The sequence below is a fragment of the Myodes glareolus genome, chromosome 9 (assembly GCF_982192425.1).
Source record: "Myodes glareolus chromosome 9, mMyoGla1.1, whole genome shotgun sequence".
In the NCBI taxonomy this organism is placed as follows: Eukaryota; Metazoa; Chordata; class Mammalia; order Rodentia; family Cricetidae; genus Myodes; species Myodes glareolus.
The window spans coordinates 32,065,336-32,089,988 of NC_142034.1; the positions used below are offsets into that span (position 1 = coordinate 32,065,336).

Below are 24,653 nucleotides of genomic sequence, written 5' to 3' on the forward strand. Positions count from 1 at the left end.
CTGCCAGTTGTGAAAATTTAGATAAGAAATAGAAATGAAGATTAAATTCCTAAGATTAATATTCGGGTGCACTGGGAACATGACAATAAATTGTATTATTTCTTGAAAAAAATCAGTCAAAACAAGAAAATGCTAAAATTGAGAATTATTCAGCCAACTTTCCAGAATTAGAATTGCAGCATTGAGTGAACAGCCTCTCAGAGGGCCCAGAACCTCCCACCCCCACCATGTGTACATTCCCAGAAAGATGCCAGATTTCAGGACCAAGAGGTAAGTTCAGTCTGGAGCAATGTCATGAAGTAAGAAAGTGCTAGAGTTGACAAAGCCATACCATGAGGATCTGCCTGACAAGGGCTTCTGTGCCTACATCTGGAAGAACCAGGACATAGGCACTAATCATGGTCGTAAATGATGCACCATGGAATGATGATAACTCCCAAGTCCGTACCATGTATAATTAGATTAGCTAATGGATGGGCAGAGAGGAGCACTCTGGCTCATGGTGATTGTGGCATGCTGACTGGAAACAGCAGCAACACTGCTAGATTTGGAAAGAAGCATTTTGAATGTTTCAGTAAGGATTGAATTAGGGGCAAATTAAGATGCTAAATTTAGGAGGAAATTTTAATGAACAAGATATCTACATAGTTATGTGGTTTAAAAGTAACTCTCCAAACCACTGCTAATTATAAGGGAGAAATAGTAATTATGCAGTGGAAAATTGAGAAAACAGTTTGATGCTAAAAGTTGTCCTCAGCAATGAAGAAGTCATTTTCTCTCCAAATGTGATATCCCGAAAAGGACACAGTGTCACCGGTGTGCTATTCTGACTGAGCGTATCGCCTAGGTCTAAACTTGGGGCACATCTGGGAAGGTGCATGCTTATATGTCGTATTCTTCAGAACCCTCCCTCCTCACCTGATAAAAAAGCTGTACATTAAGAGGAGTTAAAAGACAGAAAATCTAAATAAATACCTGCTCCTAGGCTGGATCCTATACTGGGGTGGGGGAAATAAGAAGGACATTACTGGGTGATGTGACAAATCGAAGTTCGATCAGACTGATGAAAGCACTGAGTAGAACCTGGAACTCCTAAATGGACTAGAGTTGCCTATCTTTATTAGGAATTCTGTTGTGCTTAAGGATAAAGGGCTATGATATATATAATTTACTCCACATGGTTAAAAAACTATATGCATGCGTATATGTTACATACACATACATAACATGCTGAATATAGAGGAGATTGAAAATATCCAGTATTCTTGCAACAGCTTTTATATATCAATGCTTTATAAGAATACCTTGTATCTCATTCATGAACATCTTGGTCTAAGGCTAAATCTACTATGTTTGGTAAATCTGGGTGGAGGATATAGGAATATTCTAATTATTATTCTTTCTTTTTCTTTAAATTTTATTTATTTATTTTATGTATGTGAGTGTTGGCTCACATGTACATATTGTCCCACATGTACACCTGTTTTCCGAGGTTGGAAGAAGCTGTGGATCCCATAGATCTGAATTATGGATGGTTGTGAGGCACCATGTTGGTGATGGAAACCAAACCTGGGTCCTCTGCAAGAGCAGCAGATGTTCTTAACCACTGAGCCATCTCTCCAGTTCCTCCTAATGTTATTCCTATACTTATGAAAAAGAAAAGCTTAAGTCCTCTGTAGTTCAGGCGTGTTTTCAGCCTGACTCTGTAGCCTGAACCGGCCTCAAACTAATGACAAATCTTCTGCCTCAACCTCCAAAATGCTAGAATTGCAGTTCAATTTTTCTTGTTGTTTTAGATTTTAATTAAAGTGTGCACATGCATGTATGGTGCCTGAGTGGATATGGACGCCAGAGGATAACTTTAGAGAGTTAATTCTTTTTATTCTGTTTTTGGTCTCTAGGGATGAACTCGGGTCCTCAGGCCTGGCCGTGGACATCTTTACCCTCTGGGCCACCTAACTGGCCGCTTTTAAGCGTTTTTTCTTTTGTGTTTTCAGTACCTATATCTTCAGTATGCTTTAGATTTCAGTGTTTCTTTTTGTTCTGAAAGTGGGATTTATGAATCTTCCAATTTAAGTTTTATGTGTAAAGTAAATTGAGGGATGTTCTCACTATGTTTAATTAAAGCTTTCTGTTTTTCTAAATTCTTGGGGTGTATTAGTTGTTAAATACCAAGTAGGTTTGATGTAATCATTACATTAAGACTGACAAATCCAAGAAAGAAAAGAAGGGAGAAAGGAAAGAAAGAACCAACAGTTTTACCGTCTTTTCCAGCAATGTCTACCCTTTCCACATGAGGCCTTCCTGTATTTATTTCTCTGAAATGATTATTTTCCTTTATACAAAAATTCAGATGTTTATCAATAAGTCATCTGTTTCCAAACTTAATATGAATGAATGGGAAATGAGATATAGATGAAAGTGTGCAGAGTTAAGATTCTTACTCTCCTGTGATATGGATGAATGTGTAGAAGCCTAAGTGTGGGAATAAGGGTCCACTGAATGCGTGTCAATTTTAGACCCCACCCTTCTTCCATGTTAGCTGTTGAGCTCCAGCAGGCTACTTTGTCTTCCTAGACCTGCAGTTGATAATAGGATTCTTCCCAAGAATTTCATCAGAATTGAGTTAGAATAAATCTACACAGTCTGCTGTGTATCACCCACAGTGAGCATTCAGTGCTAACATGACTGTTAGAAATAACAGAAGTATTAAAAGATGAATGCAATTTGTTTTAGCCTTTTAGTTTAGAGGTAAAATAAAATTCTAGCTCAAGGATTAGAGAAATTCTCATAGATGGGGTAGGGTTTAAGCTCGGCTTATAACAGTGTGAACATTGTTTCCTGGCAGGGAGAAGCATGTCTGTAGGACCAGAGGCCATTTTTGTTTATTTAATTTTCACTGTGTTTATATTTTGTGTTTGATTAAGAAATAATGACATCATCCTGTAACTGATCTTCTGACTTGAAGTGTATTCATTTTTGTCAGCTGATCTTTGGCAAACAGCAGCAAAGTATTTTTCTAGCATCAACACCATAATCAGTCAGTAGAAGCGTGGAGATACAGAGAGCAGGAAGTAACATTTCAGTTGAAATTTTGAGGCTAAATCACGCAGTCAGTTGACTATTGACCTACAGGTTCAACCACCTCCTGCCCCCAATGGTGTTTGACTAATGAGAAAAACGAGCATTTTACTCCAACCGTAATCTGATTACATTCTTTTCACTTGCATCCAACTTGTTGACCCTACAGAATTTGAGGTAAGCTGAATTTTTTTTAACTTAATGTTTATAATTACAGTATTTACCACTCTTTACCACTGCGCTCTCTGGTCCAAGTTCATCTTCCTGATATTGTCATCTTCCTTCCTGATGTTGTCCTACCCCTGAATAATCCAGATTTGTGGAAGGAGCACCGGGCTGCTTTTCTTCCCACCTGGCTCCTGGTCGCCTGGCTACTTTACCCGAAATAATCACACGGAAACTGTATCTTTTAAACACTGTCTGGCCCATTATATCTAGCCTCTTATTGGCTAACTCTTACATATTTATTCAATCCATTTCTAATAATCTGTATCTCACCACAAGGTCGTGGCTTGCCGGGAAGATTCAGCATGTCTGACCTGGCAGCTTCATGGCGGGCAGCTCTCTGGACCCTTTCTTCCTCCCAGAATTCAGTTCTGTCTTCCCCACCTACCTATGTTCTGACCTATCAGGCCAGGCAGTTTTCTTTATTAATTAACCAATGAAAGCAACAGATAGATAGTAGACTCTCCTACATCACAGATTGAACACTTACTATAAATATCCCTTTAAAACCTTAACAGAAGGGGCTGGAGAGATGGTTCAGTGGTTAAAAGTACCGACTGCTATTCTAGATAGCCCAGGGTCAATTCCCAGCACCCAGATGGCAGCTAATAACTGTCTGTAACTCCGAAGCCTGACACCCTCACACAGATATACATGCAGGCAAAACACCAATGCACATAAAATAAAAATAAGTAAATTATTTTTTAAAAAAATCAGAAAACTCTGTAGGACTTACTGTCATATCTAGTAAAAGCTCGAAATCCAACGAATAGATGTCAGAGCTGACAAGTGGGCCAAAATGGTCTGCCGTCTTGCCCCCAGTCTTATCCCCAGCCTTATACTCTACCTGCCCCACCTGATTTCTGTCATGTTCTCACTTCTACTCCACTGTGTTTCTCATCCCTTCTATTCCACTTTCTTCAGCCCCTAGGTCTTCCTGTACCATCACCTGGGTGGGAGGATCTTGAGTAGTACTAACCTCTTCCGCTCACCTGTTACAATGTACTTGTTGGGTTTACCTTCTTAGCTTTGTCTTCTGAGGAGAGAGTTTTTCTTGGGGACAGCTACTCTGATTTCAGCACAGCTGCCGCAGACTAGGTATTTGGATGTTTGGGAAAGTGAAGAAGGGAAGAAGGAAAAATGAGAGATGAATTTGACATCAGATTAGGAAGTACCTGAACAACAAAAAAAGATGATTGTAAAAGAATAATCTTTTATTTACTTAACTAATTTTATTTATTAACTAATTATTGTAAAATAATTAATTGAAATTTCTCTAATCTTTTGCATTAATAATACCGTTCAATAGAAATATAGAAGCCAGTTACAGACAGTTAAATTTTGTAGTAGCAGAAAGAAACAATAAAATTAAATAAATGAAATCTATTCCATTTAAAATATTTTGGCATGCAACAATATTAAAATTTTATTAATGAGAATATTAATTATATTCTCATTAAATATTAAAAATAATTATAATTATTTAATATAATAATTATAATATAATAATTAATATATACAATTATATATTATATAATAATTATAATATATTATTTATATTATTAATTATATTAATAATATAATAATTAATTATATAATAATATAATAATTAATTATTGATATTATTTTATATAATACATTATATATTATATGTGATAATATTATATTATAATTAATTATTATATTAATGTAATATATTAATATTATATTATATATTGATATTATTATAATATATATTATATACATATTATATATTATGTATGTATACATATATATTGTATACATATTATATATTATAATAATATAATATAATTATATTATATTATATATAATATTATTGTAACATTATATATAATATAATTATATTATATATAATATTATTGTAACATTATATATAATATAATATAATATATAATATAATATACATAATATATTATGATAATATGATTTATTATATTATATATAATATATTAATGTAATAATATAATAATTAATATATAATAATAATTAATTATATTAATTATTATATATTATTATATTATAATATAATAATTATAATATATTATAATATAATATAATTTTAAAAATAATATTAAAAATAAAATATTAATTTTATTTTTGCACTGTATCTTTACAATAGTATTACTTTTGCACTTTTAAAACATCTTTATTATATTAAATTTTTATTGGAAATACTGAATCTGTGTTTTAATATAATGATATTTATGTGAACATAGATTCATATGCTCAAATTTTTCTAAACATATTTTAAAAGTCTCTTAATACTGAATTAAATCCCAAAGTTTCTTAATATTAGTATCCATGTTCACAAAACTAAGTTTTTTAGAATAATTTATCTTTTCATAGCCACATCTGCTTAAGAATATTCAGTCATTTTTTTCAACTCAGTAATATAGTTTCATCTTCCAGGAAAATTACACACACTAGTCATAGCTCTAAACAGTATCAGCTACAAAACATGTTTTGATCATTTTTGCTTTGCAGCCAATTGATGTAATATTTATCAATAACTAGGTTTTATCTGTCAATATATATATATAAGGAAAATTTAAACTAGTTATAATTGTTTGTATTGTTAGAAATTTCATTGGCAGTTTCTTACTGTTTTACATTCAGAAGTCAGATTTCCCGTGTGTCAGAGTTTCGTGTGAATTGGTTCATTCACATGCAGTGTGATATTGACGAGAACAATGTAGCTCACACGGCCTTTTTGTTGTTGTTGTTGATTGCTAGATGATGAACTAAATCTGTGCCCATCGCAGTTTTATACGATGAGCATCAGAAAGCTAAGCACAGGTTTTTGGGTTTTCTACCATATGTATCTATCTTATGGTGTCATAAAACAATAAAACTCTGTTTGAAAACATCAATAAATTCAATTTCTTGCTCTAACAAAGCTAGGATACCATCTGGTGTAATAAAAACTTGTTTTTCTTTATCTAGCAGAAATTTTTCTTTATAATATCTATTCTAAATATTTCAATTTTTTTGACTAAATTAACATTTCATCAAAATTTGAAGTTCGTTGAGATAAATGTTCATATATTTCTCCTGTTACATCATTTATCTGATGGAAAAGTAGTTGATTTACATATTTTAAATATATATGTATGTATTCTTAGAAAGTTTCTAGGGTATGTGGGAATTTGTGACTTAATTAAAGAACTTTATCTATATATACAAAGTACTTTTTCTGTCTTTATCATAACTGAAATTACCAGCTTAATTTTAAAAAAAAGAAAAGGCTTCCTTTTTGCACCAACCGAATCCCATCCGCAGCTGCCAGGATTGCAAATGTGGGGCATTTGCATCTGCGCTAATGGCTAATTCCAGTCATTCTTTGCTGACTGTCAAAAGAAAACTTTCCAGCAAATTCATTGTACACTTCCAAAAATGTGTTTCACTATTCCTCAGTTTTTATATATTGCAAAAATATTATACTCCAAATATCTTTGTAAAATCATCCTGCTCAAACTCTTTCTCTGTCCTGGTCATATTGCTGGTCAGTGTAGTCTTTATCAGTAGATAAAGTAGAAAAATATCCTAATTTTATTCTTCTTAATATTTTGATGTATTCTTTGACAATATCCTACGTGTGCACAATGTATTCTAATCATTTCCACCCCTAACTCTTACCCCATCTCCTCCCTTACCCTTTATACTTCTCCATTCCACCGTAATGTTTCCTCTCTCTCTCTCTCTCTGCCTCTCTCTGCCTCTCTCTCTCTCTCTCTCTCTCACACACACACACACACACACACACACACACACACATTCTGAGTCCAATTAGTGGTACCTGCATGATTTATGGTTATGGTGTTCTCTACCTGCCAATGAGCACACCCCTGAAGGGGGTGACACCCCCTTCCTCAATACGTCATCAATTGCCAATAGCTCCTTCCTTAGCCAGGAACAGAGCCCCAACCCCTCCTGCATCTGTGCTTGAATGCTGGCTGTCTTGATCTTTTGCAGTTTTTGTGCAGGTCACCGTAGCTATTGTGGATTCCTGAGTACCATGGCCACGTCCTGTCCTGAATGCAGCATTTCATAGCACTTTTCCCCATCCTTCAGCTCTTAAATTCACTGTGCCCTGCCTCTTCAGCAGATGTTCCCTGAGCCTTGAAGAGGTTAATTTAGATGCTGTCTTTAGGGCGGAGCACCCAACAGTTCCTTTGTCTCAGTTCTTGGGTCAGTTCTATGCCTCTTCAATGACTGTTGCTTGCTGGAAAGAGCAGTTTCTCCAACCAAGGTGGAAAGTCGCACTAATCTGTGCATTAGATCATAAACATTTAGCAGGAATTTTGATACCATGTCCTTTTAACAAACAACGTTAGTAAATTCCCTTTCAATAGCAGACAATGGTGCGCATGCCTTTAATCCCAGCACTCGGGAGGCAGAGGTAGGTGGATCTCTGAATTCAAGGCCAGCCTGGTCTACAAGAGCTAGTTCCAGGACAGGCTCCAAAGCTACAGAGAAACCCTGTCTCGAAAAACAAAAGTTCCCTTCCAAGGCTTATGACCTCCTCAGCCATGTTTCTTTATTTTGCCAAATTTACATGGATGCTTCCTGTACAGTGGGCCTTACATCCAATCAGAACGTGGGTGGCTATGCCCCATCAGTCATACTGTTGTTGTACCAGTAGGCATGTATTGTCTGACCAGTGGGTATTGTAGCACACAGGGTCCTCTAATGGGGAAGTCACTGATGCCTTTTCTCTCTCAGTCACCTACATAGGACTTTTTAGCACTATGAAGCTAGCCGGTAGGAAGCTCCCAGGTCAGTTTCAGCTTGGTTTCTCTGTGTCCTTTAACTAATGTGTGCTGTACCTTAGCTTGTTATGGTAGACAAGCAAGAACAATGATAATAGTATGAGTTGTTTAGGGGGGTGGGGAGCTGTGGGGTCACTCTGACCAGTAATTCATTGGGAAAGATCCTTTATTAACCCATTTCAAGACTTTATTATATAAAGTGATGAGCCAATCTTAAAAACATCATGGTTTCTCCTTTCAAAGGTTCTTTAGCTATTTAAAAATATGGAAGCCGATTTATCTTTAGTGCAATGACCTAAAAAGAAAGCAATGGGTAACTAAAGGGAGGGCAGGGACAGTGGGCAGAAGACAGAGAAGAAAATTAAAGATCAAGCTTTAGGGATGCGGTCCTTTCTCACTGAAAGGGTCTGTCCCCTAGTGTTTCTCCAACCAGGTTGCCATGACTTTTCACACTCTTGGTTCTGTAATGAATTGACTGAACTGGTTTCTGAAACCTGTCTTTTTGTGTGTGTGTGAGAGAGATTTCATGCCCTACAGAATAGCCCAGCCCTGCTGTTTTAATTTAAGAGAACAATTTCCCATGAAGTTGTACTTGTCACTTTTCCCCTTCAAGTCCTAACAGCTTCTAACAGGTACGAGCCCTTCCTGTAGCAGCTCCCTTTGATCACCAGCTTTCTAAAATCCACCCACACACTCAGGTAGTTTTGAAATTTCCTTCCAAGCTAGTGTTATGACCTCAGGCAACAATGAGTTGGTGAATACTCCAAAGCCAAAATCCTTAGCTTGTCTGAACCAGTCTTTGCTCTGCTGGAACATGGGAGATTGTTTACTTGGCAACTTCACTGGGATCAGATCGGTCCAGTTGTAGTTGCCTCACCTGTGCAGAAGACTTCAGAAGGGCACGAAATGGGAAGTTGAGTCAGCTCAGGATTCTCTGGCATGGACGTTGTCATAGCAGACACTGCTATCAACTCCATCTTGGTTTGTGGATGAGGCAAGAAAGACAACTTTGAACACAAGTTAACTATCTCTGAAAAGAGCCATAGCTACGGTCCCACACTTCTAGGGAGTGTATTTCCTTTAGGGCATCATCAGTGACACCTCTAACTTTTATATCTGGGTGACCTCAGAATACCTTCTCTTCTTTTATTAATTTGAACTTCTAATCGTTTTCAATAGCATTACAGGTACTTATTTTAAAATACCGTCTCATCATTGGAGGGAAGAAAATAAGAAAAATACATGCGTTTGTTGTATCAATCCTTTCTGTTGCAAAAGCACGCTATAGTAAAATGTTCTTCCTCTTAGACAGCTTCTGCTTCCCACGTAAGACCCTGTACAGAGGGACTCCTCATGTAGCCCTTTGGGGCCACTGCTTCCTCCTTCTGCTTGTCCTCCTGATACCTGACAGCTGTGAATCTATTGTCCACTCTACCTGTTGTCATTTGAAAACGCTGCACAAATGGAACCATATAGCAAGTTGCTTTTCTTAGTGATTACTTTCACTCAGCTGTCTTAGATCCACCTGGATTGCTGTAGCGATCCACGCTGTTCCTTTTGGTTGGTGAGAGCAGTATGAAACTAGTTTGCTCTGAGAGGTTGGTGGACGATTTCAATGTGTCCTCCCTGCTTGTGGTTTCCTATTAGCATGCAGGATGTGACCACTGGGTGAGATTTTATGACCAGGAGATCGTTCTGTGATATTATAATTGTGAATTAGTACTAACCCTAGAAGGGCTTTTAAAAGCAAAAAAGTACTCAGAGAACAATTATAAAGCACTTGTAATGCTAGGCAACAGTGTGATTAGAGAAGTTTATAGAGCAAACAGACTTGGGTGTATTTTTCAGCGTTAATTCTCTTTTTTTGTGATCAGAAAATGACTTCTCTTTTCCCTGCCGTTAAACTCTGCCCTAGAAAGTGCCTAAGGTAAGGAAAGCTTGCTTGAAAGGGAGCGGGCGATGTGGTTTCCCAGGCTCCCAGTCATCTTCCTGTTTGTGTAGACATCAGTTGTACTTGGTGATTCACTTGAAGTGAATGCAGCACTGCAAGCAAACTTTAGCAAACTCAAGTGTTGCTATGGCTACGATATGGTTGCACTATCTCCTCAGAGTTTCCTGTGTTGCAAACCCGGTGTTCAGGGTAAAGATACAAACACGCAATAAAACCATTAAAACCTAGAAAGACCTTCAGGTCCTGGGTCATACCTTTGGATGGTCTCCTGCGGCCCTTTCCTCTCCATGCAATGGCTCCTTCTCACGAATGCTCCATCTCACTTGCTCATCCACCAGGATATGACACAGCCAAGTGACCTTATCAGTCACCATCATGCTCTTGGGACCTTGAATCTACAACACTATGAACTAACTAAGCCTTTCTTTTACAACTTAGCCCACTCGGATATTCTATAGCAGAAATGACTAATATAGGTGTCTATTTCAGAATTTCCATTACCAATCAGTTACTGCACCTTTAATGTAGAAAAGATTTTGGTGCCTTAAGAATTCTGAGAGACATTTTTCTGTCTTGTCTGTATATAAACTCCTTTTAATTGTGCTGACTTAACTAGAGACCATTTTCAGTGGTGGAGGAATTTGGAAGGAAAGTGATAGTATTCTTCATGGAAGCCTGCAGTTAATTTGGTTATACCATTACCTATAGGAGGTTTCCCTGTGAGAAACTGGTGGCAATAGGGCTCCACACAATGCATCTTTTATGGTCTGGCTCTGCAGGGGACCACACGCCATCTTCCAGTCAATCACTCTGTACCTGTCTATAGTAACTGCAAGAGAGAATTCACAGAGACCTTCTAAATAATTCGTTAAGTATGGGTTTTATATGAAGAGACCATGAAGTCTAAACATACAGCCTTTAGGAATGGCAGAGGAAAAAAAAAGAATAGACCAAAACCATCCCTTTCTAGTCAACTTTTATTAATGGATACCTTGGAGCTTGTGGGTTGTTAGAGGCATATTTGTATATAAAACCTAGTGCCCTTACTCTCCATAATTTTCCTTATTTACCTAAGAAAGAAACAAATACATACCCCTTGACTGAAGGAGCACCTTTTAGGTTACACTTTAGACATCTGTGTAGATGCCAAATATTTGTTTTAAATGTTGGAGCAATATATAATAGTTGGACTGACAACCTAGAGCATTTGATCCAAGGAGGAAGTAGTGATAAGGTGGCTGATACTATAAAAGTCTTATCTTGGCAGTTTGCTGTGTGAGAAACACTTTCATTACTCCTGCTGTCATATGGGACTCATGACGTTGTAGCAATGATTTATTCACAGAACGTTGAAGAGTTAAAAACAAGACTGGTGTAGTCTTGTGTGACCCCACATAAGCAAATTATTCTGTTAAAAATGTACATTGGTTTGTTGTCTTTTGAAACTGTCTGTGCCTGAATTCCAGAATAGCGAGATCTCCATCACAGCTCTTGCATAATAAAAGCAGCGCTTGCACTTTGTGATGCTCTTGAAGTGAATGCAGCACCATAGGCAAGCTTTAGCAATTGTTGCTATGGCTACGATATGGTTGCAGTATCTCCCCCAGAGTTCTCTGTGTTGGAAGCTCAGTGTCATAGGACACACCCTTGGATGTTCTCATGGGACCGTTTCCTCTCCGTGCCATTACTCCATTTCATAGATGGGCCCATCTCACTTGCACTTGCTGATGTGGCAGAAATGATGCTCCCTGGTTTCTCCACACAGCCTTTGTCTTACTTACATCTCCTCTCTTGCTTCTTTGTCTTCTTCTCTCATACTCTTGAGATCCCATTTCCCCACATTAGTAGATGAGATCTCTTTACATGGTAGATGTTGATTCTTATTTCTCCTGACCCTGAGGCAAATATTTAACTTGTATAAAAATCCCTTCTCTCATTTTCTAAACACTAGTGGTTTTGTGTTGTCAATTTAATTTTACTATTTTCTTCCTTTAAAAAATCTTTGAAGAAGTTTATTCCTGACCATATTTCAGATATATATTTATCCAGATCCCCATCCAATCTCTATTTAATGCTGAAAGTGTTGTGTCAGCATATAGTATGAGAGTATACAACCCCCCCAAAAATGGTTCCCTACAGCAACCATTTATTGTTGTGATATCACCCTCAGAGACTCAATTCTTACATCACCTAAGGTTTGTTTCAGCTCTTCAGCCTTTACAGTATTCCTCAATAATTACTGGTTGCGTAAGAGACTATTTTGTTTAGCTCTTTGGCTAGAATTAGATATTATATTTTTATGGGCATTACATCCTTAAACCATGTGCTACAAGATTCATTCTCTCTCTCCTCTCTCTCCTCTCTCTCTCTCTCTCTCTCTCTCTCTCTCTTTCTCTCCTCTCTCTCTCTCTCTCTCTCTCTCTCTCTGTCTCTCTCTCTCATTTAATTTAAAAGGAATGCACTTCTCTTTTAACAACAGAACCCCTTAAGGCCTAAACTTTAGAAGAATTCTCCGTGTTTAATGTTTAAAGATGCAGCCACTGATCTGCATTGTGTCCATAAAAAGGGTTTAAACTCTATGAAAGGCTTCCAGTACTATAAATATTCTTCTTGAGCACATTTGGAGCTAACATGAGCAAACAGCTTTTTATTTTATGTCAGCCTTCAGTACGCTAAAAAAGTACATGTTCAGGGTTGAACCATCCTGACGCTAAAACATGGTTTAAACTAATTAATATTTATATTGTAAATAGTGTCACATGGTACAACTTTTTTGAGTTATGTACTTATGTACCTGTCCTTGACTACGAACTCCTCTTTATGAAGGAGATTGAAAATTATTACTTTGATTTTTCCTTGCTGTTCCTAGGCAGAAATGAGTTTTTACCTCTTAGAGTGAGGCAGCTGCAGGTAAAGAAGTTGGCAACCCCCGGGAAGGTTAATTAGAGCTAATTATAATATGATTGACCTAATTCTCCTTCAGAAAGTTTAAGTGACTCATTCTTTGTACAGTGGAGATTTTATTTTTTCATATAAACTAAACCCTGTTTTCTGAACTTACAAATTGTCCATGTTATACACTTTACAAGAAAAAGTATTGCTTCATACACTGCAGAATAAAGATTGGGTAGAGTTGGGATAAGCTTTAAGATTTTATCATCCTTGACAGCATTTACTGTCTTAATACATGTTAAAAAGGATATAACATAAACAAATTTTTGTAATTTTTAAATCTTTAGTGCAAAAATAACATAATTGTCAAACAGTGAAGTGCAGCATTTCTTTTAACTTTGATATTTGCTGCATTCTGTTTAGATTTTACATAATCTCATTTGCTTAATAAATACTATGAAATGAATCTTTTAGGTTCTTATGTAGAGGTGAATTTGGCACATGTGTGAATCTTTGTGTTTGTCATCATGGGAGACAGTTCAATGTACTGAAGCTAGAAGTTTACTTGGAAGCTGGTAGTGGGGAACTTTGAACTATGGAGCAGGAGGATGCATTTTCCTGTGGACCATGTTTGCTGGTCCACACAGTAAAATGACCAATGACTGAGGTAAACTGATCCTTCAGAAATGTGAAGAGCACATTGCAATGGCCAGCACAGTAGGCAAGGTGATCTCTTATGCGGCTGTCATCCCATGCTCTAGATGGTAAAACGCAGATCTGCTGTGAGGATATGAAAGGAAGTAAGAAATGCCTGCGAGTTGCACCCTGGAGATTTCACAAGTGGTTAGTGGCTGATTGAGTAAAGTGGTACAGTCGTTAGACCTAGAGTACTCATGAAGACGGGAAGAAAGGTGGGGGCATAGAGATAGATAATATGTTTTCTGTGAGCTGGTTTTGGTCTTCCATGCCTCTTGTCCTAGCCTTTGGGAGACTGAAGCAGGAGGATCAACTCAAGTGTGAGACTAGCCTATGGTACATTGAGTTTCAAGTCCAGTTTGGGTTACACAGCCAAAGGGTGTCTCCAAAAGCGTTATGTGAAGTTCGAGTCTTCTGTAAATTCATTAACATTATTGGGTGTGTTGTTCATTCATTCATGAATATATCTGCAAAGCACTTTGAGATCATCCTTTCAGACAGCTAAAAAAAAATAAGTCAGGTACACAAATTAAGAAGACTGGCCATAACTTGCTTTTAAACATTTCTCTTTCACCAAACAGCCGTCTTCCTGTAGCAAGCCTTAATCTTTTTGAAAACTGTAAATAGGATTGAAGACTAAGAAAGGCTTTCCAGTGAGCAAATGTCGGAAGCTGATAAGAGAAGCATTCTCAGGGCTGGGTAGCATAACTTACTAAAAACATATCTCCTTGCAATCTGCTGTTTTCTCCTTTCAGCCACTGACATTTGAAAGATTTACTGATGGCTTATAAATTACAGAGCGTGTAAGTGTTGTGGACGTCTGAACTAATTACGCATTTGCAGCTGCAGTTAATACTTCTACTTTAGGGAACTGTTAGCATTCATACCTAGAGAGGGGATGATTTCCCATAATTTTTATTAATAAAAAAGACATGTACAAATTACATTTCCAGACAGCTAGTATTACCAATTAAGTACCTCAAGGAAGTCTTTACTTAATAAATTACCTGGTCATGCTGTGTAGCAGCATAGATGATATGTACATCCCTCCCCCACCCTCAAAAAATAGTAAAAAGACACAAAGGAAAAGCTGTAGCAAGGATGGTAATAGTTTCTTTAACCTTCTTGTAGGAAACATGCTGGGTCTTACAGAATCATATAGGCGGGAAATGAGAGAAAAGTGAATCTCAGATCTATGATACTGACCTAACGAGGACACGCCCAAAGATCCGCTTTTGTACTAAGCAAGTTTTTGTTTGTTTTGTTGGAGATCATGTTACTCTGTGGGCGAAACGCTGCATCTATGAAAACATACAGCACAGCGGCCTTTAGCTAAGGCCAGAGTATCTGTGGCCTACAAAGATTATCATCAGCATGCATTACATTTTCAAAGAAGAGTTTGGCCTTATCTTTCCTAAAGATTCACTGCAAAATTGTGGGGAGGCAAACCTTTATTTAACAACGAGGCTCTGTGGGCTGAAGGCATCTCCTCATTGTTGCCCTTAGGAAAATTCTGATTATACTTCATCTTTCAGAATTTTCTTCCACTGAGTTCAGTCATACTATGCAATATTTAAAAGCATGTTCTGGCTGGTTTTCCTGACCCGCTATTACGTCTTTGTTTTTCTTTTAAGATTTCCCTCTGTAGTCTGAATTCTGCCTCTTACACAGTTTGTCAGTAAAAGACTACTGTCTTTGTCCTAATTGGGATTTCATGTTGATGGTGAGGCCCTGAGAAAATTCTAGCTCAGCTGTTACTGACATAGGAGGCTTTGCAGTTATTTATTAGAAGACAGCCTGGGAGGGAAAGCAAGCATGGATTGTTGTGATCCTCTTGGTAAATCCGGCCCACTGCTGTTATCTGTTCTTTACTGCTCTCTAAAAGGCATCTTTCAGTGCTCTAATCTTTTAAGCAGCCATTCAGTGGGAACTGGGCTAGAACCTTGCTAAGGGGTCACATTCACCCACCCGACACCTAGGCATTTACAAAAGAGATGGTATGAATTTATTCAGCATCAAAACCTCTGCATCACTTACCACCCAGCCGTATTTCACACCGTATCACCGTCATTGCGCTGCAATAGCTGCACAAATCCCGTCCAGATTCTTCATTTAATTAACCAGCATTCTATGAACAAAAATAAAAGTGCTGTTTTTATGGAGGAATAAAAGCTGCGCGACGCGAGTGTGAAGAGGACAGAGCATCAAATTAGTGATTCTTCACTGCAGCGGGGTGACTCTCCCACCCTTCCTCCTCACTTCAGAAGCTTCTTTTTTTCTTTTCTTTTCTTTCCTTTTCTTTTTTTTTTTTTTGATTGAATAGAAAATGGGATCAGTACAGTATCCTCAAATGTGTTGGAGAGTCTGTTGTTATAACCACATCCTAAGCTAGTGCAGGGCTGATGCTGGTGGTAACTGGTACCTAAAAGTTATTTTTATAATGTTTTCTGTAGTTGGCCACATAGTATATGGACTAGTAACCAAGAGCATACACTCTGTTAACTAAACCGCATGAGTTCAAATCCGAGCCTTGCCACTAAACTTTTTGTGCTTTGGTGCCCTGCCTTTAAAGTGAGGGTGATTCTAGACATACCTTTATAGTGCAGTGTGCAGTTAGCTGATTCGACACACACAACCTCTAGAACAGGACTGGTATGTTAAACTGGTGCCTCCTGTGTGCACAGCAGCAATCTGGTGGGAAGCTGACCCAGGTCTATCACTCATAACTTTCCTGGTTACCTGGGCTGGACTGACAGGTGCTGTACATTAGGTAGACCCCCCTCTCTCCTCCATACTCTCACTTCTAAAGGCACCCTTACGGTATAAGACAAATATTTTCAGATATAAAGGAATCAAATTCTTTGGGTGGCAGGTGTAGAAGGCAGCTGATTTCTCATACTGCTCCACTTTGCACCCAGCTGCCAGGTTTACCTTTTAAAATTAATCTGATTTATTCATTTGTTTATATAGCTCTTCTAACAACAAACCAACTAAAACCTATCTTCCCATAGGATCCCTCTACCTCAGTCAGAACCCACTTGGCATCATTTCTCATGTGCCATGTTCCTTCTGGGTCATTTGTTCATGTTGGTTTTAGTTTGTTTGTTATTTTATTTTATTTTATTTTATTTTATTTTATTTTCTCTACCACTCCTTACTCCATTTATCTACATCACACCTTATGCTCCAGGCTGAGCCAGAAGGGTGTAGGTATTATTTACCCTTTTGTATTGGATTTACATCATATCCCCCAGTTGTTTGTATAAAGTAGATGCTAACTTCCTATTGCTGATGACCTAGCCTGTTTACTCCCAAACTGTACTGGAACTCTAACTGCCTCATCTACCTTCTCTTCTACAACCACTCTGGCCCACCACAGTTAGTTTTACTTGTTCCCTTCCTCCTCTTTCTGCTCCCACCTGTGTCCTCCCATACAGTTTGTTCTTAACTAAGTAGAGTCATGCACCGCCTTAAAACTTCAGCCAGTTCCTATCACTTCTCTATTCAAGGCCCTCTAATCACTTCCTGCCTCACTCTGAGGAAAGCCGAGCTCCTTTAGATGGCCTGTGAATGCTCTTAAGACCTGACTCTTCAGGCCATCCTGTCTCACTCACTCATGTTACCTCTCTGCCCTGGTGTCCTCCCTACGTCCCTGTCGTTCCCATACTGTTCACTGCTTCTGCCTCTCCGACTGCCTCCATGTTCTCCAAAGATAGAAAGCCCAATCCGATTCCAGACCCTTTGCACCTGTGCTGCTTTTGCCCAGAAAGCTTCTCCTCAGGAAATCATGACACGGTCCCTTCTGTGGGTCTCTAGTCAGTGTCTTCTAACTGAGATCGGAACTCATGCCCAACCTACTGTCTGTCTCTCAAAGCTGGAACGTTGCTTTTGAAGGGCAAGAGTTTTCCGTGAATACTGTTCATGCGTATTGCAGAGATTGGCATATAATAAACACTTATTGACTGAGTGAAAACAGACCCTTGTGGATATTCCCACACCCGTGCTTCTCTCAGTACTTCATGCTCCACCAAAAGCAAATGCTCCGTAACAGCTTCAAGAACGTCAAAATAGCCATAGTTTAATATTAGCCATGGCAATTGAAGCAGAAAGTTCCATTACAGAGAAGAGGGATTCCCGCACTCTCTAAAGAAGAGTTTTACGCTGTAATAGCTGCCATGTGAAATTAGACGGGTGTCCTAGGGGACTGTGACCTAGCAACAAGGCACATTTTGAGAGAGCAAATAACTTTTGCCACCCTAACCTTCCAAAGTGAAAAGTATAGCTAGTGTATGGAGCATTTTTGTTTATTTGTTTTGTTTTATTCTGTCATCCAAAGACAATACAGTGAAGAGAAGAGATCGTTAGTATTGAAGCCAAGCAGACCTGGGCTCAAAATTTGTCTTACTATATGCCCTTGATCAGCTTGCTTATTCTCTGGGTCTCTGATTGCTTATTAATAAATGGTGTTTGACCCATTGTCTCTTGAATATTGGATCCAACAGATAAACAACTACAAATTATGCTACTGTCAAAACAAGAAGTAATAGTCTGATATCCAGGAAGAAAGCTTTACCTTGGTCTTGGTCCATCACGAAGCCCCAAAGCACTGTAAGCCCCTCTCCAGCATCTGATGAAGCTGAAGTAGCCTCCTGAGCACACAAGCCCCTCCACCTATTCCTTTTTCTGTAGCTTACTCCCTTTGTCTTTTGGATCAGTTCCTATTCATCTATTTTGGACTTTCAATTTTCTTTATCTTCTTTCATTTTTCCAAAAGCAGTGCTAGGTGTGTGATGCTAAAGATTCATATAGAATCTATATACAGGAAAAAATTTCAAGAAACCAACAAAAGACAGGGCCGCTGGTTCACACAGTGAAATACCATGTTTACTAGTTTTTAGGTGAAAGATAAAAGAACATAGACATGTTAAGTCATAACTTTGGAGTCATAACTGCCAAAAGGAGAAAAATACTTTGTGTAGACCTCAGGAGTACGTTTTCATTTTCTTCACTCAACACTAACTTTTAACTCCTTAGGAAGCCAAAGCTGTCGCTGAGGAAACACGAGCTCTTCGCAGCCGGATCCATCTTGCTGAGGCCGCACAGAGGCAGGCGCATGGGATGGAAATGGACTATGAGGAAGTGATCCATCTGCTGGAGGCTGAGATCGCCGAGCTGAAGGCTCAGCTTGCTGATTATTCTGAGCAAAATAAAGTAAGCAAACAGCCCTCTCTAGTTACCATGGTTTCCTCGCCACTGTCATGTATCCTGTTTTCATTTTCTTTTCATCTGCACGTCTAAACTAGGTCAGTGTTTGTCTTCTATTATTCAATGATAGGATGTTGTGTCGTGAAGAGGGTGGCGTGGAAGTTGTGAGCCTGCCTTTATCCAGAAAGCCTGGAGATGGAAAAGCACGGGCCCTGAATTAATTGGGTCACTGGTCAACATTGTTCCATTCAGCCATTCAGGCCTGGAACTCTTTAACGTTTAATTGATGGCACTGGTTTTCTCTTTCTGTTTTGGAGCTTGCTAATTTGTTTTGTGGTGATGGAAAGAGGGGATTCAAGGGGTGAGTTTTGCTCTTTGATTAGAGAACTTGGGGTCGTATAACAGTCCTCACGTTAATGAAGTTTTGCAAGAGGCCCACGATAACTAATGAGAAGAAACCAAGTTTGAATTTGTTTTGTTTTGTTTCTTTCAATGGAAGGAGTACTCAATTGGGCTCCTCTAGAACAGCTCTTAATTGCAATAGAAGATCCTAGGTACCTTGCAGGAAGCAAGCTGAACATCTCTATGTGGAAATTGTCCACAGTGTACCATCTTTAGTTATGACTAACCTTCAAAAACCATACTAGGGGTGTGTATGTGTGTGTGTGTTTTGTCACTGAAAGTATAAACTAGAATGATTTGAAGCAGGTATTTTATAGCTTATTTACCTCAATTATAAGTAATGGATATTTATATCTCTTGCCCATTCAGCCTTCAAGAGAATACAAGGCAAATTTGAGCTATTTATGAATATTTAAGCATATAAGGCTTACGTTCTTTAACATACAAAATGAAAGTGAAAATAGTTTGAATAAAGAACATTTTAACAGAGAATAGGAGGTTTTCTTTGCTGGGCTCTGCAGGGCCCTCACCATTTCCTGTATATCTGCCCATCTAACCCAGCTCTCGGCAGACTAGAGGACCCTCCCCGCATTGTGCAGACCTTGAAGGAGCACATGGCCCTTGAGAGAGCAGCAGCACTTAGGAATGTCACTTACAGACATTTGTTTATCTGTGTACATTTTTACACAACTGTGGCTATGCCGTGTAACCCTAACCTAATTGTGAAACTATTGTAGAAATTGCCAAAATATTAGAAATATTTTAAATAAAATAACTAGTTACTTTTAGAGCAAAAGTTGCCAGTGTTTGGTAGTTTAAAATTTTTGCTGTTTTTTTTTTATGGCATTGGAGATTGAAGTAGGATCTTATATATGTTAAGGTGGTGCTCTATTGAACTACTCATTAGCCCTGGATTTTTAAGTAATTATACCTTTAAGAGCTTTGCATAAAACTATCCAGTGTATTTTGCTTTGTTTTGTCTTATCTTGTTTTGTTAGTTTGTAAATGTTTCTTAGCATGTATGAGAGGGGGTATTTGGAGGTAAAAGGGCATGTGACCCAGTGTGCACGTGAAGGTCAGAGGACAATGTTGTGGAGTCAGTTCTGTCCACCAGCTTTTCCATAGGTTCCCAGCCTGGGGGAGCAGGCACCATTCACCACTGAGCAACCCCTCCAACTCCCCGTGTGCTGCTCTGTCGTATAAAGCTTAGGTTATTGCATTATCTCCTCTCCAGTGAGAAATATTTTGGTCCTAAGTTGCCTGGCAATATAATTAATTCATGTTCTTCCTTTTTGTAGCTTTATATGGGATCTCATAAGATCCCTTTTAATAAAAGATTCTCTAAAAATCAGTGGTGTTTTGAAAGAAGAGATATTAGACATAAGCATCTCAACATTCAATATTTTCCAATTTCAATACCAGTAGGGAAGACGTGACTTTTCCAACTATGTGTAAGATTGCTTAAGGATCGGTTGACCTAGGTGCTACAGAACAAAGATATTTAATTATCTGTATTTACTTATTTTGGGGGGGGCACAGATTGACTAGCGTGTGATTGCATGTGTGTGCACTTCCCTGTTGAAGGCAGAAATCATCGTCAGGTATCTTTTCTAGAGAGCTATCCATCCTTTTGAGGTTAGGGGGAAGGAGTGTCTATAGAGATTTGCACTGGGACTTGCAGCACCAGAGATCCTGTTCTCGTCACCTCTCCAGAGACGGATGACAAATATGTGCCACTCTGCCTGGCTTTTACATGGTGCAGGAGTTGGGATTTGGGTCATAGAGTACACAGCTACTGGGCTATCCCTAGAGCAACTAAACATTTACTTTTTTTTAGACTTAGATTCTTTCTATAATAATGCTTTTATTTATTACTATAATTTCCCCTTAAATTATCAATATATTTTCTAATTTATATTTGGACTTTTGAAAAATGCATCTGAAACATAAGAAATAAAGCATTATTGGGGCTGGAGAGATAACTCCATAGTTAAGAGTACTTTCTGCTCTACAGAAGATCTAAGACCTGTTCCTACCATCTGGATTGAGAAGCTCACAACCTATACCTCCAGCTATAGGGGACCTGATGCCCTTTCTGACTTCCATGAGCAACCACACCCACATGTACACTATACATGCAAACATAATTCAAAAATAAAAATTTTTTAAAAGTAAAATAAAGCATTACTGATACCTGTGGAGGACTATAATACCCCTCTCTAGATTACACCCACTTCCCTTGCCCTCAGAGTTCACTTTCTTGGATTTAGTGTCTACCATTTTCTTGATGGTTTTAATACTTACACATCTACTCCCTATTTGTTTAGTTTTGCCTGTTTACAGATTAATCTGTGGTTAGTTGGTGTATTTCTCTTTAGTCTTCATTTCAAGAATTACCAATATGCATTTACTCATTCTGTATTTGATGGGAAGTCTTATTATTTATGTGTCATTCTACTGTGAATCATGCTTCTGAGAACATTCCGATACATAAAACTTTCTCCGCATGTGTAATTGTTACGTATGAGAAGTAGTATTGCCAGGTTGAATGATAATTTCATGTTCAGCTTTATAAGTAAATGCCTAATTGTGACTGAAAGTATTTTTAACTAATTTGTATTCCCATGAAGAATGGATTAGAATTACCATTCACGCCTTGCTGATCCTTAACTTTCTTTTATTTTGAATTTTATCCATCTGGTTGGTATGATCATTGCTATACCAATATAGTTTAATGTGGATTCCCCTAGTTACTAATGACTAATATAGTGGTGTTCTGGAACCCATAGGCACTGGCTCATGAGAACTTGTCTCTTCTCACACCATGTTCACTCATGGAGGTTGGAAGACTGAATCAACCTTGCTGGACTCATTCATATCCCCAAATGCTGTAAACCTGCAATTTGCCTTTCCGTTCTTGAGAATAGTTGAGTATATATTTATGCATCCAATAGTTACTGAGTGAAATCTGCTTTAGTATCTTTTTGCTATTTTCCCATTGGGTTATCTTTTGCTTAGAGACATGTAGTTATTCTCTTGGTTACTAATCTTTTATTAATTTATATATTATAAAACTACTTTGTCAGACTTGTGGCCTGTCTTTTCTAGTCTATAATGAAATAGAAAGGAGCTCTTAATTTTCATAGAAACGTACTGTCTTACTTTTATATTACTATGCTAAGACATCATGACCAAAGCCACTTTACAGAAGAAAGAGTTTATTTAAGGCTTACAGTGTCAGGGTTTTGGAGTCCATGACCATCATAGTAGGCGTCATGGCGGCAGACAGGCAGGAATGCACTGGAGCAGTAGCTGAGCGCTTACATGTTAATCCACAGGCATCAGAGAGAAATCTAACTCGGAATGTCCTAAACTTTTGAAGCCTAATGCCTGCCCCCAGTGACATACCTCTGCCACAAGGCTATATGGACCTCCTAATCCTTCCCAAACAATTCACCAACTGAGGACTAACCATTCAAATATGTGAGCTTATGGGGCCATTCTTATTACACCACACTTGTAATTGTTCCCCTCTTGTCTTTTTAAAAGTCCTTCAGCCTCCAAAGGTACAATAACATTTATTTGTATTTGCTTCTAGTAGTTGCAAAGTTTTGATACTTCTATAATTGATTTTGTCGCACTACACAAGATGAAGGGCATTCTTATTCTTCCATTATTCCACATGAATAACACTGCCTGATCCTTCACTTAAATATCTCATCTGATAACTCACCTGGATGTCTTTGCTACCCGATTCTAAGGTTCCATATGGGTGTGACTCTCTATTCTCGTTCACTGGTCTACATTTTACTTCTGAAGGTAACAGTTTGTTGCTTACTATGTGTTTTATGATAGTCTGACCATGCTGTCTACCTATTTTTATCCAAAAGTGTGTTGGCTCCATGGCCCTCTTATTACATATTCTGTATACTGCTTATACATACTATCAAAAATGGATTGCAAATTTTACTGTAAGATCATTAAATATCTAAATTAACTTAGGAAGAAATTTCACCCTTATTTATGAATGCCACTGAGGCACAGAAAGGTTCTTATCTGTGACTAGAATCTCGTTCCTAGGATCACAACCCGAAGAATTTGCCGATGTTTGTTTCATGGCTTAATGTGCATTTGGTTCTTAGAAATGGTCAAAGTGAACTTGATAAGATACCTGCCCTACCAGGCACTTTTCCATGTTTTTACCAAGGCCAACGATATCAGGAATTCTGTTCCTCTCTGTTCATAATAATGTCTTTGTGTTCATGTTTTTATCTTAATTTATTTTTTTAATTTAATTTTACATTCCCTCCACAGTTCTCCCCTTCCACCACTCCTCCTGCCTCCCCCAAATCCTCCCAACCCACCCCCATCCATTCCTCCCAATGGGGGGGTCAGCAAAGTCTGGCACATTAAGTTGGGGCAGAACCCCTACATTAAGGCCGAGCATGGCATCCCATGGTAGGGAATGGGGCTCCAATAAGCTAGCTCATATACCAGGGATAGATCCTGATCCTACTACAAGGTGCCTCACAGATAATCCAAGCTTCACCACTGTCTCCCACATATGGAGGGATTAGTTTGATGCCATGGACACTCCACAGCTGTGGGTCTAGGGTTCATGAATTTCCACGAGCTTGATTCAGCTGTCTCTGTAGATTTCTCCATCATTATCTTGACCTCCCTTGCTCTTTCTCGGAGCTTGGCCTGGTACTTGGTTGTGAATCTCTGCTTCTGGTTCCATCAGTTACTGAGTGAAGGCTCTATGATGATAGTTGGGGTAGTCACCAGTCTGATTACAGGGGAAGGCCAGTTCGGGCACCCTCTCCACTCTTGCTAGGAGTCTTAGCTGGGCAAACACAAAAACCAGAATAGCTAAAACAATTCTGTATAATATAGGAACTTCCATACGTATCACCATTCCTGACTTCAAACTCTACTATAGAGTTATAGTAATAAAGACAGCATGCTGTTGGCATAAAAACAGACATGTGAACCCCTGGAATCAAATCAAAGACCATGACATTAATCCACAGACCTACAAACACCTGATTTTTGACAAAGAAGTCAAAATGTTACAATGGAAAAAGGAAAGTATCTTTAACAAATGGTGCTGGCATAACTAGATATCAACATGTAGAAGATTGCAAATAGATCCATATCTGTTCCCATGCATAAAACTCAAGTCCAAATGGGTCAAGGACCACAACATAAATCCAGTTACATTGAACCTGATAGAAGAGAAAGTGGGAAGCAGCCTTGAACACATCGGCACAGGAGATCACTTCCTAAATATAACACAAGTCTTTGTGTTCTAAAACGGTCAGTATTCAGAGAAACATACTTTTGGGATTTCCTTTCTTTAATCTTAATTATATATTTTGAAACAATGCTTTTAGATACATTAAGGCTTG

At 38.2% G+C, this 24,653-nt stretch overlaps 1 protein-coding gene across 5 annotated transcripts in view; it reads left to right on the plus strand.

Moving 5' to 3' along the window:
* Positions 1-24,653, plus strand: part of Stxbp4 (syntaxin binding protein 4) — a 155,101-nt gene that overhangs the window by 65,618 nt on the left and 64,830 nt on the right. For all 5 annotated transcript variants that reach the window (XM_048446891.3, XM_085695647.2, XM_048446889.3 and 2 more), the window contains one exon: positions 18,670-18,846. In XM_048446891.3, the coding sequence (XP_048302848.3) occupies positions 18,670-18,846 (177 nt within the window). The remainder of the gene's footprint in view (positions 1-18,669; positions 18,847-24,653) is intronic.